Here is a 15,152-nt window from a genome sequence, read left to right as displayed (position 1 = left end):
ACCCCAAAGTTGATTAACTTCCTATAACAGCATGTCCCGAAGTGTTTCATTCATCTTATACCACAGCAGTGATGGGCTCCGACAAATAAAGTCAGTTTTCAAACATTACATGTTGGTAATCTTCGCTAACCCTGTACTTGTAACCAGTTCTTAAAGACGTCCCAGACTTTGATTGTACTGTTAAATATTATACTTTCAGACAGATGAACTGCACACAGAGATTCCCCAAACACATTTTCAGCAACAACAGATTGTTTTACTTGTCAACAGTTATCAGTACCGTGATGTAGTAGCATACACTGACCTGAGAATAGTGTAGGTTAATAAATCTTGGTACTGTTCTCAGGTCAGTGTAGGTCAATATATCTCTGTACTGTTCTCAGTTCAGTGTAGAATAATATATTACTATACTGTCCTCAGCTCAGTGTAGGTTAATATATATTAGTACTGTTCTCAGGTCAGTGTAGGTTAATATATATTAGTACTGTTCTCAGGTCAGTGTAGGTTAATATATCTTGGTACTGTTCTCAGGTCAGTGTAGGTTAATACATCTCGGTACTGTTCTCAGGTCAGTGTAGAATAATATATTACTATACTGTCCTCAGCTCAGTGTAGGTTAATATATATTAGTACTGTTCTCAGGTCAGTGTAGGTTAATATATATTAGTACTGTTCTCAGGTCAGTGTAGGTTAATATATATTAGTACTGTTCTCAGGTCAGTGTAGGTTAATATATCTTGGAACTGTTCTCAGGTCAGTGTAGAATAATATATTACTATACTGTCCTCAGCTCAGTGTAGGTTAATATATATTAGTACTGTTCTCAGGTCAGTGTAGGTCAATATATTACTATACTGTCCTCAGCTCAGTGTAGGTTAATATATATTAGTACTGTTCTCAGGTCAGTGTAGGTTAATATATATTAGTACTGTTCTCATGTCAGTGTAGGTTAATACATCTCGGTACTGTTCTCAGGTCAGTGGAGATTAATATATAATTACTGTTCTCAGGTCAGTGTAGGTCAATATATATCTGTACTGTTCTCAGGTCAGTGTAGGTTAATACATCTCGGTACTGTTCTCAGGTCAGTGTAAGTTAATACATCTCTGTACTCTCAGGTCAGTGTAGGTTAATATATAACAGTGTTTATATCTTGGCCCAAATCTGATGAAAATTTGCAGTAATTTTGAAAAACTGCAAGCTCTGAATATTGCGGAGTTAATTTCCGCGATAGCAAAATCACTAAATCCTGGAGGGACTGAATAATGCACCTTTAACAGAATGAAAATTGCACCTGTAAAGCCATATTAGAAGTCACAGAGGACTAACGTCACTAACACAATGCTTGTTATTGCAGAACAACCAATACATCAAGGATGACTCACAACCTCTAATATGATCTACTAAAGATGAAAAATTTATAATGAATTAATGAGATTCAGAGGTATTTCACGTGATCAAATTACAGCTACATAAACGTTCCAATGAAAAGCGGTTCCACCTTGTGGCATTTAATGAAGACTATAAAGAGAATTTACATGACACTTCAATGGGAGTGAACTGTGTAAGTGTAAATAGGTGAGAACAAAATATTTCACTGATGACACGACATAAAAAAAAACTGCTCAGGAATAACTCCTTGTAAATCAATATAGTTAATATTACCGGGGAAGAAACACGAATAGAAATCTTTCATGTTACAGATCTCTAATCATGGACTAGATTTTACAGAAAATAGACTTTACCTTAAATTAAAATACTATGCCACGAGTGTTTCACGGTTTACATTCAGTTTTTTTTTTTAACCATTTAAAATAAAAATAAAAATTATAAAAAAAACAAACAAACAAACAAACAAACAAAACCCAGCTGTACACGCATCCAAATTTACATTCTTGTAACAGTTCGACATGGCTTATTTTTTACGGACACCCCATGCAGTTTTTTTTTTTGTTGTTGTTTTTTTTTTTTTTTTAAATTCCCCTACACAGAGATGCAAGTTTAAAAACATCCTTTACAAAAGAAGAGAACGGTGTATGTTATGTACAAATACTAAAAAAACAAATATCAGGTTAGCTTTAGCTTGACGTTGCTTGTGCGTAGAATCCACAGGTGGCTGTGCTGGTAAAGGTAAAAAAAAAAAAAAAAGAAAGAAAGAAAAAAAGTTACTGAGTCATTTGATTCGACACTCTCTTGTGAGTGCATAGGAGGGGGGAAAGTGTTTTTCCCGGTGAATTAATTCATAAAGACCCAAAGCACGGACAAATGATGGGACCGATCTGTGAGAAGGTGGATGAATCTGAAACACCTCAGAACAGCAAATCCACTTTCTCTGCTCAAACACTAATTTGAGGAAAAATTATAAAAGGGTACACAAGGACAAATCTGATGAATGGTGATCACATAAGTACGATCACTAGAATAATGGGCAGTAACAATTTTTTTTTTGTATTTTTTTTTTTTTGTCTTTAAGTCATCTCTGATTAGAACAAAAAGTGAATCAGGGCCGGTAAATTTACTCCTGCAGTTTAGTCTATTAAACCTTGCAGTTCTCCAAGCTTTAGTCCCAGAGGTCACAAATCTCTACCACTTGCCCCTTTTGCTCCAGTCTTTCGGGGTAAAATGCAGGCATTTAGGGTCGATACGAAGGTGTCGCTTTTGCATGGCACGTTCATGACCATCTACGATGTCCTCCGAGAGCGTGAGAATGTACTGCCCCTGAAAAAGAGTTGAGAGAAGAGCGAGTGTATTAATTCAATTGAATTTCACGCTTTTAGCAATAGTCCGGATATAGATTTAGATCGCTAATGAACAAGCCAGGGGTGACCGTGTCTAGGAGAAGCATCCTGAGAGGACATGAGAAAGAAACATTGTCCCTAGATCTCATCAACTCTCAACTTAAACACTTAATTTAATTGGGCAATTTTAACGTTTCCAAAAGTCAGCGCAAGAAAATGTGATTTCCATCAACTACAGAGTGAAACTACAATATCCCAAGTTTACGCCTGTAACTTCCAGTGGAAATAAACAAGGAGACAAACCAGCAGGTTTTATACACTCAGGTATAAATTGTTTTATATGACATTGTAGATGTTTTTAATTGAGCATTAAATGATTACCTTGTAGTAATTGATGAGGTTGAGATACTGTAGAGTTGATATTACATCCTCTTTCTTTACACTGGTTATCTCACTAATTTCACTATGAATAAAATAAACAAAAATGCATCACTATTCACATAATCCCACAACACTACTGGAATTAGACCAGAAAGTACTCAGTATCATCTGGTGCTGCGTCCCAATCCTCTTACTATCCGTAAATACCATCAGAGATTAGAATTGGCGTGTCCAAAATCGTAGTATGTTGAAATGAGTATACCGAAGGGATGGTCCACTATTTACTATCTACGGTAGATTTTTGAAGTGTGGATCCATGAAAACTTTCAGCCAACGTTGCCCAAAACTCCTTGCACGAGGGAGGAGGAGTTTTATGACTGTTTGCATCGCCGAATTCAACCTGCAAACATGGTGGACGAGTGTAACTTCGGTGATGCGTATATTAGAGAGGTGTAAATGAAATGTGTAAAAAATATTCCTTATATAAATAACATAAGGAATTATGAACGAAGAAAAGCTTAAATGCAACGAGGAGTTTGTTTACGGTGAGTGAGCATAACTACGGCAACAACATTCTCTTCGTCTGGTATGTCCTGGTACTTGCATACTCTTTTTGCTACACACTCAAAAGTATGTCATTTTTCTCCACAAAAAGAGTAAACACTTTTAGTGCATAGCATAAGTAGGTGAATTGGGATGCAGCACGGTTCTCAAAGTGGATCACAAATAGGGGAAGGAACGGCTTACTTGATGGTGATTTGTGGTCTTTCTCCATTATCTGATTTAAGGTCCATGAGGATCTCGAGAATAGTCTGAGACCAATAAGAGCGGTAAGATAGCAGGCCCAGATCAGACAGGGGCTTCTCCGGGGTTCCCGTCTTACCTTCAACCTTAGAAAGCTCATAACCTGAGAGACAGACAGAGAGGACATGTGAGCAATTTCATATTTGGCCTTAACAATTAAACCTAATGGACACGGCTTCTACAGAAGAGGACATGAATAAGTTATGTTAGATTGCAGAGGAATTATTCTGCAACAATCAGGTGTGACTCTACATTATGGAATTTAATGTTAAGAATGTTATTTAATGTTAATGTTATTAAGAATGTAAAGTAAGAGGAATAGATGGCATCACAGGTACTTGTATATTTCACACTTAATCATAATATCAACGTTTAGCCCATAGAAATCATTTTCATTTTTGAGTAAACAGCTTAAGTTGTGGAACTTACTGAACTCGATCAGCAGTTTGCCGTAGCCTCTCCTCTGATATGGTGGTAAAGTCAGAATACAGGCCACGTTATAATCCTCAGTCGATTCTTTTTCCTTTAAACAGTAAAACAAAAAAACAAAAAAGAGCATGGTTAAGACTCCACCAGCAGGCTTACCAAGTATTTTAAATATGCAAAAATGTTTACATTTGGAATACAGTTTCAATCACATGATTGAGTGGAGTTTATTTTACTTTCTCAAAATTTGCATGATATACTGTTTGGGTCAATAAACTTTGCAAACTCTGTGCAACCTCTTTTGTGTAGTAATTCTTTTTCTCCATATTTTCTTCCTAATTTTGTCCCACCCACAAGCCAGTTCTCCCCTACCAACCGGTGTGGATGAGGGCTAAGACATACATCCTCCAAGACAGGTGAAGCCAACCAACCGCATCTTTACTAACTGGTGCTCATGCTGTGTCCCAGAATAGTGCAACACACTTGGAGGAAAAAGTTATCTGTCCTCTCTCACATACATGAGCTCACCGGCATCCACAATTGGCTAGTATCACTGAGATTGACTGGGGAGAAAGAGCATGCCATGCCATGCCATCCCACCCACACAGACAATTTTGTTCTCTTGGCATCATTGTAATTGTGCAGTAATTATAATCGGTGTTCTTTAACTTACCTTAGAAAAGTAGCCAACTATATGGAAGCCCTTGGAGTCATACTCAGTCATTACATAGAAGAGGAAGGGATCTGTGTCGTAGTACAGGGTCTTATGGTCCAGAAAGCATTTTGCCAATAAACACAAGTTCTGTGAATATGACTATAAAGCAAGAGACAAAGGAGTACAATGTTTATAAAAATGTATAAAGCAGTGAGTTTTGAAACCACAACATACACTTTCAAGTCGGCCTGAGTGATGTTAATATTTTCAACAAAATTTGATTTAAATGTCGCCAACCGATTTGCCTGGCCAAATTATATGGCTACAGTTTATGCTGACCTTAGATTAATTTTGGTTTGGATGACAAAATCTGGTAGTACATTAGCTGGTGACATATTACAAGGCATCAAAGAAATATTTTTACCTTGTTTTTCCTACCGTCAATCTCAAAGAAGGAGATAGTCCCTTTGCGGTATATTTCATTTCCAGGAGGATGTCGGAGATTGCATTTTGTCTGCTCACAACAAAAACATAGTAAATACAGTACTGTGAAAAAGAATTTGCTGATTTCTTCTGGGTTTTTTTTGTGTATATCATACTAAACAGATTTAGATCTTCAAACGAAATACAACATAAAGCAAAGGCAACCTGATTAAACACACAATACAGGTTTTTTTTTTCACCAAAGTGAAAATCTAATTGCCCCCTTAAACTTAAAACGTGGTTGTGCCACCTTTAACAGCAATAACTGCAACCAAACACTTCCAATAACTGGACATCAGTCTTTCACTTACTTCTAGGACTAGGACTTACTCCTATGCTTTGGATTGTTGTCTTGCTGTATAATCCAGTTGCTCTTGAGTTTCAAACTTACTGACTGAAGACTGGACATTCTCCTGTACAATTTTCTGGTAGAGAGCAGAATTCATGTTTCCCCTGAATTACTGCAAGTTGTCCAGGCCCTGAAGCAGCAAAGCATCCCCACACCATCACACTACCACCACCATGCTTGACTGTAGGTATGATGTTCTTTTTGTGGAATTCTGTGTTTGGTTTATACCAGATGTAAAGGGACTCCTGTCTTCCAAACAGTTCCATTTTCGACTCATCAGTCCACAGAACATTCTCCCCAAAGGTTTGAGGATCATCAAGGTGTGTTTTGGCAAAATTCAGATGAGCCTTAATGTTCTTCTGGGTCAGCAGAGGTTTTCACCTCACAACTCTTCTATGGATGGCATTTTTGTCCAGTGTCTTTCTGATAGTGGAGTCATGAACAGTGAGAGGCCTGTAGGTCCTTTGATGTTGTCCTTGGCTCTTTTGTGACTTGCTGGATGAGTAGTCGCTGTGCTCTTGGAGGAATTTTGGAAGATCGGAGACTTCTGGGAAGGTTCACCACTGTGCCGAGTTTTTCCCCTCGGAGATAATGGCTCTCACTGTGGTTCTTTGGAGTCCCAGAGCCTTTGAAATAGCTTTGTAACCCTTCCTAGACTGATGTATTTCAATCACCTTCTTCCTTATCATTTCTGGATTTCTTTCAACTTTGCCATAGTGTGTTACTGGGTAAGACCATTTAAATGCCTTCATGCTGTTGAAAAAGTTTTATTTAAAGTGTTGATATGACTGAACAGGGTTTGGAGTAATCAAGCCTGGTCACATCTAGTCCAGCTGAACTCCATTATGAATGCAGTTTCATAGATTTGGGAAATTAGTAACTACAGGGGCAAATACATTTTCACACAGGCCCAGTTGGTACTGGATAACTTTTTTGCTTCAATAAATAACATTATCATTTAAAAATTGTATTTTGTGTTTACTCTTTGCTTTATCTTAGATTTTGTTTTCATTTCTGAAACAATTCAGTATGAGATATACACAAAACAAAAATCAGCACTGTACCTTTTGACCATGGATAAAATAAGCAAGCAGCACATTACTCAACATTAATCTAAAATTGAGTAAATAAAGGTTAAAACCATTTAATTGTAATGCAATATAAACATCAAATATTACTGCAAGCTATTTTATTTGGGGGGGAAAAATATATTTCCTTCTAATGCAGTTAAAGGAGTCCAAGAGCTAGATTTTTAGGCCTTTCTAAAAAAAATGGGGGGGGGGGGGACGACGTCACGACACACACCTGCACAGGATGTTGACGGACAGCAGAGTATATTTAGCACATTTTAATATTAAAATAATTTAGTAGCTGCAGTTTTTGCACTGCTGCCATGACTGGTTCGTGGTTATTACGTTTTTTAAAAATATCATGATATGAAATTATGGCTATATTTTCACAGGTAGGCCACACTACACTGTTTACTGCTCTATAAAGGTCTTTGGCCATTTTGAATTTCTCTTAACAGTAAATCCAGAAGACTGGACTTGTGTTATTACCCCTCGGATAAACAGCAATTTATTTTATTATAACAGACATTGAAACATTTTAGCAGTGTTATATGAACGGTACACACTAACTAGATAGACCTGGAGTAGCATTAAGACCAAACCCCAATTCAGTAAAGCTTTTGTAAAGTAAAGCTTTTACAAACATACCAAATGTCTCTGCAGACACTTTAGGCTCTTGAGGTACTTGAGGCAGAACTCGCAGAGGTAGAGGATGGGCAGCGTGGTCAGCTCCTGCGGGTACGGGGAAAAGTACCAGGGCTTGAGTCGATGGCGGCCCAGCTCAATGCAGTCGATGTTCTTCATGCGCGTGATGATATCGTCATGGCTGCGGTCGGACACCAGGCTCCCGGTCATGCGTGGCGCAGAGGGGATACCATCAGAGCTGTCCTGCGAGTCCTGACATTACACAGTGGGGAAATTAGAGAGAGGACAGAACACAGTGTGACCACATCAAAAAACAGCACCACCTCCACAATTTAAGAAACGGCTGACTCAAATTAAATACCTCTAAGACCTCGGGTTTACAGAGATCTTAAGACCCCAGGTTTACGGCAGTCTTAATTCTAACTATCCTACCTGCTAAATTCAGGGTACAATTTGAGCGGAATAAAATAATTTTATGATTCTCTGCAACGAAAACTTATATAATGTTAATTACTTCAATTAATAAACTGTTCATTTCCTCCTAGCTCTTGGTTGTGCCCCCTAACCCTTAAAAAGATAGTATAGCCCTGCACTTCATTTTGAAAATCATAAGTTTAAGGTCGACGACACTCAAACGAGACGAGCAACTGTTCTCTGACGTTAGTGGATCCATCACGTTATTACAGAGCCCTTTTCACTACCTTCTGACTGTCACAAAGCAAAACAGACAATGATAAATAAATGAGACGGACCTCTCCTGGCGGCAGAAAGCCACTGGCGCTGCGAGGGCTGTTATACTGGAATACCTTTATCATCTATTAGAAAAACACAAGGGGTTGCAAAAGGCTTTGGGACACTTGCATTTGACACAGGAGGAAGAAAGGTTACAGCATAACAGATTGAAATTTAAAAGAAACCTCCTGCATTTTTTTGTGATTAATCTCAATCACACGTGTAGTGTTTGTAAAATTACAACATTTCCTGTTTACTCAAAACTCAATTATAAAGTAGGTGTTATATTTTGTAAGTAAATGTTTAAGCCAAACATTTTTTTTTTAATATAAATGCTTCAGTAAAACAAATTTGTGAATTAATCTCAAACCAGTATAATTTGTTCTTTTAGATGGGACTTTTTTCTGAGAGAGAATAATTTGTGCTTTAAATCAACATAATAAAATTCATGTGAGCATAAATAACAGGATTTATTTTGTCCTGTAATGCTACAGTTTTAAATAAAACGCCACAGGAACAGATTTGGTACATCACGGTACCCTCTAGAAAACTTTAAGCCCTTTGCAGAAATTTGTGTTATGCAATTGCTGCATTTTAAGCGTTTACTCACAGAATTAAACGTGAGTTTAGAGTTGACAGGTTTTTTTTTCTCAATACTGCAAAATGTGTCAAAATTAATGTATTTAAATCAGTCATAAACTTAACTGGTAGACTGAATTTTGTTTGGGGAAAAAAAACAAAACGGAATATTCTTATAAAATAAAACCATGTCGCAATCTGGTAAGAATGGGGTTTGATTTCTGGTCTTTATTCTCAATTGATTCTTGTATGATGTGTGAGATTTGATTTCAGGCATGTTGTTAGTCCTAGGCAGGTTTTACGGCACATGGTAGATTTAACATTGTGTTTAAGCCTCTCCTGGTGCTCAATGTCTAATCTCAACCTTAATTCTATTTGTCCATGGTTTTCTTGAGGAATTTAAAACTTTTCAAATGTTGCCTAGAGTTTAAAACTCAGTGTTGAGTTGATGGATGAACGTCTGATATGATAATGTAATACGTATAAAAATAAATAAATAAATAAATAAATAAATAAAAACAATAAGACTTCAGTCACATGAAATACGCTTCAGATAAAATAAACATGACATGCAGACATATGGGCTTAAATGGATAATAAGGTATTTATTTAATAATGATGTTTGATGAGGAAATAAAATGTAAAGATTGCTGAAGATTGGGGATTTGGACTGTGGTCCTAACCTCATCCGTGCCACAGTTTTTCCTCTTCCTGCCAGGCTGAGACGGAATGAGACGACGCGCTGTGCCATTCTGCTATAGAAGAGAAAGCACACACATACAGACACGCACACACACACGCACATCAATTTCTTTTCATTTGAAATAAGTGAAACACTGTAATATGTCGCTTCAAAACAGTTCTGTGAAGGGATAGTGAGATACTGTACTAATCTTAACACACAACACAGATGATATAGGGTGTGAGTGGATGCACGAGCAGAGCAAGACAGACAGACAGACAGAGAAAAGACAGATTGAACAGGGTATTACCGTGGTGAGGGAGGTGATCGGCTCGTGCTCATCTCTGGATTTGGTACTGAAAGGTTCCCGGACTGTGGGATACACAGATGCCTGTGAGACCTCTGTTGAACTTGGAAGTGAAGGCACTGATGTCGCGGCAGTAACTTGCGATGCTAAGGAGACGGACTCTGCTTTCCTCTTCTGTAAGCCAAGCAGAAATAAGATCAAAACTAATTTTGTTCCTGACAAACAAGTACATGGTCACACATTTCGTTACCCTGACAACATCTGATTATTATAAATTTTTTAAACAATTTGCTAAAACAAATGGAACAGATTATATTACTAAGCGTCATGGTTAATAAACACTGCTAAACTGCACAAAAACATTTAAACATTGGCTTCTGAATCCTGAAGCACTCTCAAGAATGTTTCCACTGCTTTCAACATTATCAGCCTATCTGTCCAGCATAAAGGTACTTCCTCCATTTTCTGATAGCAGTGATTAGTTATTATGTCCAATACAGTCTCATCATAGAAAGAAATAGTAGGGCTGTAAACCTTTGGCTTGTTGATTATACAAAATCCTTGAACTCCCTTGAACGTTTCCACATTTTGTAGTGCACTTAATTGGGATTATATCCCCTGAATCTATACAAAATATCGCATAATACTGAAAATCAATACAGTTAGCAAAATGATTTACAAATAAAATATGAATGAAACTGCCTATAGAGCAAAATGCTGTAATTGCAGCCATAACAAGGTTTTACTACGTATTAACCTAGGGCACGAATACATTTTTTGTTGAATTACCCTTAAAAAAAAAAAGAGAAAAAATCAATACATTTGAATGTTAGACATACTGTGTAACTAGCAATTCAATCCTTATCAGTTCCAGGTTGTAACGCTAAAAATACAGAAACGTTCAAGGGGGTGAATACTTGTCTAATATTAGTGCACTATATCTAACATTAGCATATTAACATTAATTCAACATGACTGGGAAAATTAATCCGTTTCCACAATTTTTCCTCCCACAATCATAGCAATAGGCCCGAACAGGATTCAAACTCACAACCTTCAGACAAAACTGTAAACATCTGCACCACTTGTGATCTCCAACTCAATAGCACTGATGAAACTATATGAAACACGTTTACAAATAATCCAAAATAAAACAAGGCAAAAATCACCATAAAAAAATCACTTTAATCACTTCCCACCCACATCATGTGTCAAAAGTCAAGAAAATATTTCATTAGGTCTTTTTCTTTACTTTTTTAGCACCATATTATACCGAGCCCATTCCTATTTCTCGCTTTAGTTGAAAGGGTGTTTTAGTGTAGAATGGGCAAGATTTGGCTGTACCGGTGTGGGTAGGGTTTTGCCTCTGGAAGGTGCTGAAGCAGATTGAACGTTGAGATCTAGACTCTTCCTCTGAATTTGAACAGAAAGGAAGAGAGCACAGTTAAAGGTTACAAATCATGTTTCTTTTTCTCTGACAATCTGATTTGCCTCAACAGAGACCAAGACAGGAAAACATTGGCAACTGGCAAGTGTAACAATTTCACAGTGTTTTGGTGACTACAATTTTGACCACTTCTTCTTTTGTAAGATCAGAGTCTAGAATTGAGCCCCAAAGCTGGCCCCAAGTTAGTGGTGCTCAAGAAGTGGTTAAAAATAGAAAAGGGAAGAAAAAAAAACGGGGGGTTGGGGTAAGGGATTAAAATTATGTAGGCAATGGGTCAGCAATGATCCATCATGGCCTTTCTTACCACATCTCGCTCTGGCGAGCTGGGCCGAGATCCAGGTAGGCCGTTCTTCGTGGGTGTCTTCGCCTCCTTCTTAGGGAACTGGAGCTTTTTCATGTCCAGCCGGTCTGGAGTGACCCACTCATCCAACCGCTTGTTGACTTAAATCAAATAACGTGCATCAGCTAAGACGTCACTGAATAGGGTAAGTAGCAAGCCTCGGCTGAATTTTATAACAGACTATGCAATAACGTGTTCTCTATGTCACATTATACAATGAAGACCCTCTAATCATAGACCTTCAATTAAAGTAAATTGCTACATTTTACGTCCTCAATCAGTACGTCAGTGAGCTTGCCTCATTATGAGTTCTAAGCCTGCAAATCACCAATCTCAACTCATGAACAAAGAATTCTAGAACACTGTACGATTTTTGTCTCTAAAAGCAAAACCAGATCTTTATAAGTCAATGCTGCTACAACAACAAAAACAGTTCTTTTTTTTTTTTAATGAATCAGCACAAAAATAAGCAAGTACGTGTACATCCTGAAAAAAGGTACACAAGGTACTGTACTTAAAACACCTCCATCCTAGTCATAGCTAGTCAAAGATGTTATCTGGCTAGGTTTTTTTTTTTTTAATGTACTTACAGTCAATGTAGTGAACATAGTAGAGCTTTTTCCCAGGGACCTCTTTGACACTGAGAATTTCCGCCAATGCTAGAAAGAAATAGGATTAGACAAAACATAGGATTACTAAAAAATTCACACAAGCTCCCGTATTTCACTCAATTCAATTTCTGACTGATTTTCTGGTTAAAAATAATGAACAGTCGCTCTTGAATGACCCAGATGGGTATCAGTAGATATTGGGTAACTTGTAGCAAGAAGAAAGTAGATTAATGATCGCTGTTAATGCCTGTTGTACAGCTAATACGGATCACTATGTGCTTTTTAAAAATAGCAAACAAGGTGACGGTGAAGGAGGACGATGATGTAGCTGAAAAATTCATCAGGGTTTCCCAGGTGCTACAATTTAAGAATATTTTAATCATCAAAGTTTATTAATGCATATGCTGGTCGCACTTTTTAAATCATACTAAAAGTTTTGCTTAAGGACACAACCGTGGCAAGCTGGCGATGCTGGGTTTTGAACCCACAACCTTCTGATCAGTAATCTATAGCCTTACTCACTGCCCGATCTCTCTTTCGCACACTCTCTTTTGTTAGAGTGCACATTTTAACCAGATGTATACAATAGCCTACGTGTACTTTCACATCGACTCTGATCAAGCTGAAATATACTGCTTTTGAGAGCTTTTCATATTTGGATTCATGAATATGAATTGATTTCTAAATTTCTAGGGTGGAAAAATAATCACGTTTTATGACAAAAGGAATTGATTTCCAATTTTAAATCTAATTAAAAGACTGCTTCCTTGTTTTCCCAAATGATTTAAAGTTAATAGTAATTCACTGCACCATGAACTATGAGGAGCTTATATTTATTAAAGGCTTTCAATAAAACTTCGTAGCGTTTATTTTCTCATGACAGCAATTCTAAAATAATACTCGCACCTCATACAGACTGAATTTCGAGTCAAAATATGTGCACTCTCTTCAATACCGGTCTTTTGTTTACATTCACAGGCGCCCGTGTCCGCTTCACTGTGCGCCGCCATGACAGCTGCTTTATTATGCAGCTAGCGTGTTAGCATGAAGGCTAGCAGCCAGTACTTACGCCACTCGTCTTCGTTTTCTTGATTTTTTCTGAGCACGGGAAGACGACAGCCCTCTACAATTTCCGGCTATCAAGAAATAACACGTTAAAATGTAAACCAGCCTTACCACAATTAGGTATTTATCTAATTAAAACCATCAATTCGGCTAAACAAAAACAGGGATTCATCGAACACTCACCACCGAGTCCGCCATTTTGGTCAACAGTGTGAACCTAGGCGCGCAAAGAATTGTGGTATGTCGGACTGAAGCCAAGAAGAGGCTAAAGCTGGAGAGAATTTCTGAAGCAGCAAATATAATACATATATGTACACATTTATCAAATATAAAATTCAACAAAAGAGCCGTTTAAAAAAAACTGAGTTAATCCTTGAACCTGAATATTAAATTTAATATGAGAATGCGTTAAAAAAAAAATTCCAAACATTTATACATCTACTGAATTATAACCCTTGCAGTGTCCATTTTATGCAAAATGTAGTCTATCATTCAAGTTGTGCTGGGTATAACGAGAGAGAGAGAGAGACACCTTGGATCAGCAGGACTGACCTCGTTAACCTCAGGTTCACCTGATACACACGCTCAGTGCTTCAATAATAAATCTTATTTTTATATACTTTACCTGACAGAACTAAATTTAATGGTTTTTTTTTTTTATTGTTTTTTTTTTACTGTTTGTGGATTAAGGATTTTAAAATGTGGGCGGAGCCTTAATTTGGACACTCATCCCCTGACTGACATTTACTAAACCTTTGTCTGTGTGTTTAACCCTTGACATGCATCAGAACAGGTGTTATGTCAGATATGTTTCCCCGTCGGGATAGGTTTCCCCCGACCCCGAGATGTTGTGCTGGTACCCCTGAGGTACTATGGAAAGTTTTATCTTGTAGAATGTTGTGTTCTTGAAGTGACAGGTATATTTCATGACTGTGTAGTTATATTTTGAAAATTGAGTAACAGAACTTGTGTTTGTTGCCTTTTTTATGTCTTTATTAACACAAACACCTATTGTTATTTCTTTCAATAAATAATGTTATATTTGAGAGAGAGTTTTCATTTTGAATATTGTAGACATCTTGGAAGAAATATGTGCTCACTCACATAATTGATTTTCTAGGCTTTAAAAGGCACAAAACCTTACTGATCATATTTCTCTTTTTTCCCCTTAGTAGGCCTACAGATTTTTAAAATATTTTTTATACAAATGTAATTGTGTGATTTGGCCACAAGAGTGCTCCATTGTCCACTTTAGTTCAGCTGTTTGTTAGTACAACTCTGAGATTGGGATCTGAGACCATTCCTCCATACAGAATCTCTGCAGCTCCTTCAAATTTTGAGGTCCACAATGGTGCAGTCTGGATTCGAGTCCAATTATGAACGAAGTCAGACTTGTCACGCACTCGGGTAAATTTGTACTCGAACTTGACACAAACCCGGACATTTTGGACCCAGAAACTTTTCAGAGTACATTTGAGTCCGCGTCATGTGTAACACCTCCATGGCCCGGACCCACTTGCACAAACCCTCATAGACAGACGAGACATTTTTGATTAGCACAGGTTGAAAATCAGGATTGTCAATAAACTTCTCACGGAACTTCTTGATGTTGGCGGCAGGAATGTTGTCTTTGTCAAAGGCTTTGAGGTTTTCCAGGAACTTTAAGTCTCCCAGCAGCTTCTTGGATGGCTCTTACCAGAACCTCCAGGATCGGGTTTCCTCTCAGATTTGAAGCCCTTCATTACACAGATGGACTCCATGATGAGTTTAACAGGACCAGGTGGGTTGTGATGTCATCAGGTTTCAGTGTGTTGAGAGTCAAAAGCTCTCAACACACA

At 37.6% G+C, this 15,152-nt stretch overlaps 1 protein-coding gene across 5 annotated transcripts; it reads right to left on the bottom strand.

Moving 5' to 3' along the window:
- Positions 1–1,485: 1,485 nt before the first annotated feature.
- Positions 1,486–13,596, bottom strand: kat5b (K(lysine) acetyltransferase 5b). Of its 5 annotated transcripts, none has more exons than XM_017459732.3 (15): positions 13,498–13,596; positions 13,319–13,385; positions 12,229–12,297; positions 11,603–11,739; positions 11,196–11,264; positions 9,855–10,025; positions 9,546–9,614; positions 8,304–8,366; positions 7,555–7,803; positions 5,429–5,518; positions 5,023–5,163; positions 4,353–4,446; positions 3,867–4,026; positions 3,120–3,201; positions 1,486–2,718 (listed from the first exon to the last, which is right to left on the bottom strand). In XM_017459732.3, the coding sequence occupies exons 1-15, from the start codon at positions 13,510–13,512 to the stop codon at positions 2,584–2,586; spliced, it is 1,611 nt and encodes a 536-aa protein (XP_017315221.2). In that variant the 5' UTR covers positions 13,513–13,596; the 3' UTR covers positions 1,486–2,583. The 5 variants fall into 5 exon arrangements, with proteins under 5 accessions (XP_017315221.2, XP_017315218.2, XP_053533245.1 ...); XM_017459729.3 differs by having other exon boundaries at positions 9,546–9,617; positions 13,498–13,595; XM_053677270.1 differs by lacking the exon at positions 8,304–8,366.
- Between the last annotated feature and the right edge of the window lie 1,556 nt (positions 13,597–15,152).

The sequence above is a fragment of the Ictalurus punctatus genome, chromosome 28 (assembly GCF_001660625.3).
Source record: "Ictalurus punctatus breed USDA103 chromosome 28, Coco_2.0, whole genome shotgun sequence".
In the NCBI taxonomy this organism is placed as follows: Eukaryota; Metazoa; Chordata; class Actinopteri; order Siluriformes; family Ictaluridae; genus Ictalurus; species Ictalurus punctatus.
The sequence above is the reverse complement of the archived record's forward strand: the minus strand, read 5'-3'. Positions and strand labels throughout refer to the sequence as shown.

Bases quoted from the DNA above. Each gene is read 5' to 3' on its own strand.
- kat5b (XM_017459729.3), bottom strand. The intron at 11,740-12,228 runs GTAAGTACATTA...ATTTGATTTAAG, and splicing joins CTATGTTCACTACATTGACT to TCAACAAGCGGTTGGATGAG. The intron at 10,026-11,195 runs GTACAGCCAAAT...CTTGGCTTACAG, and splicing joins GCAAAACCCTACCCACACCG to AAGAGGAAAGCAGAGTCCGT.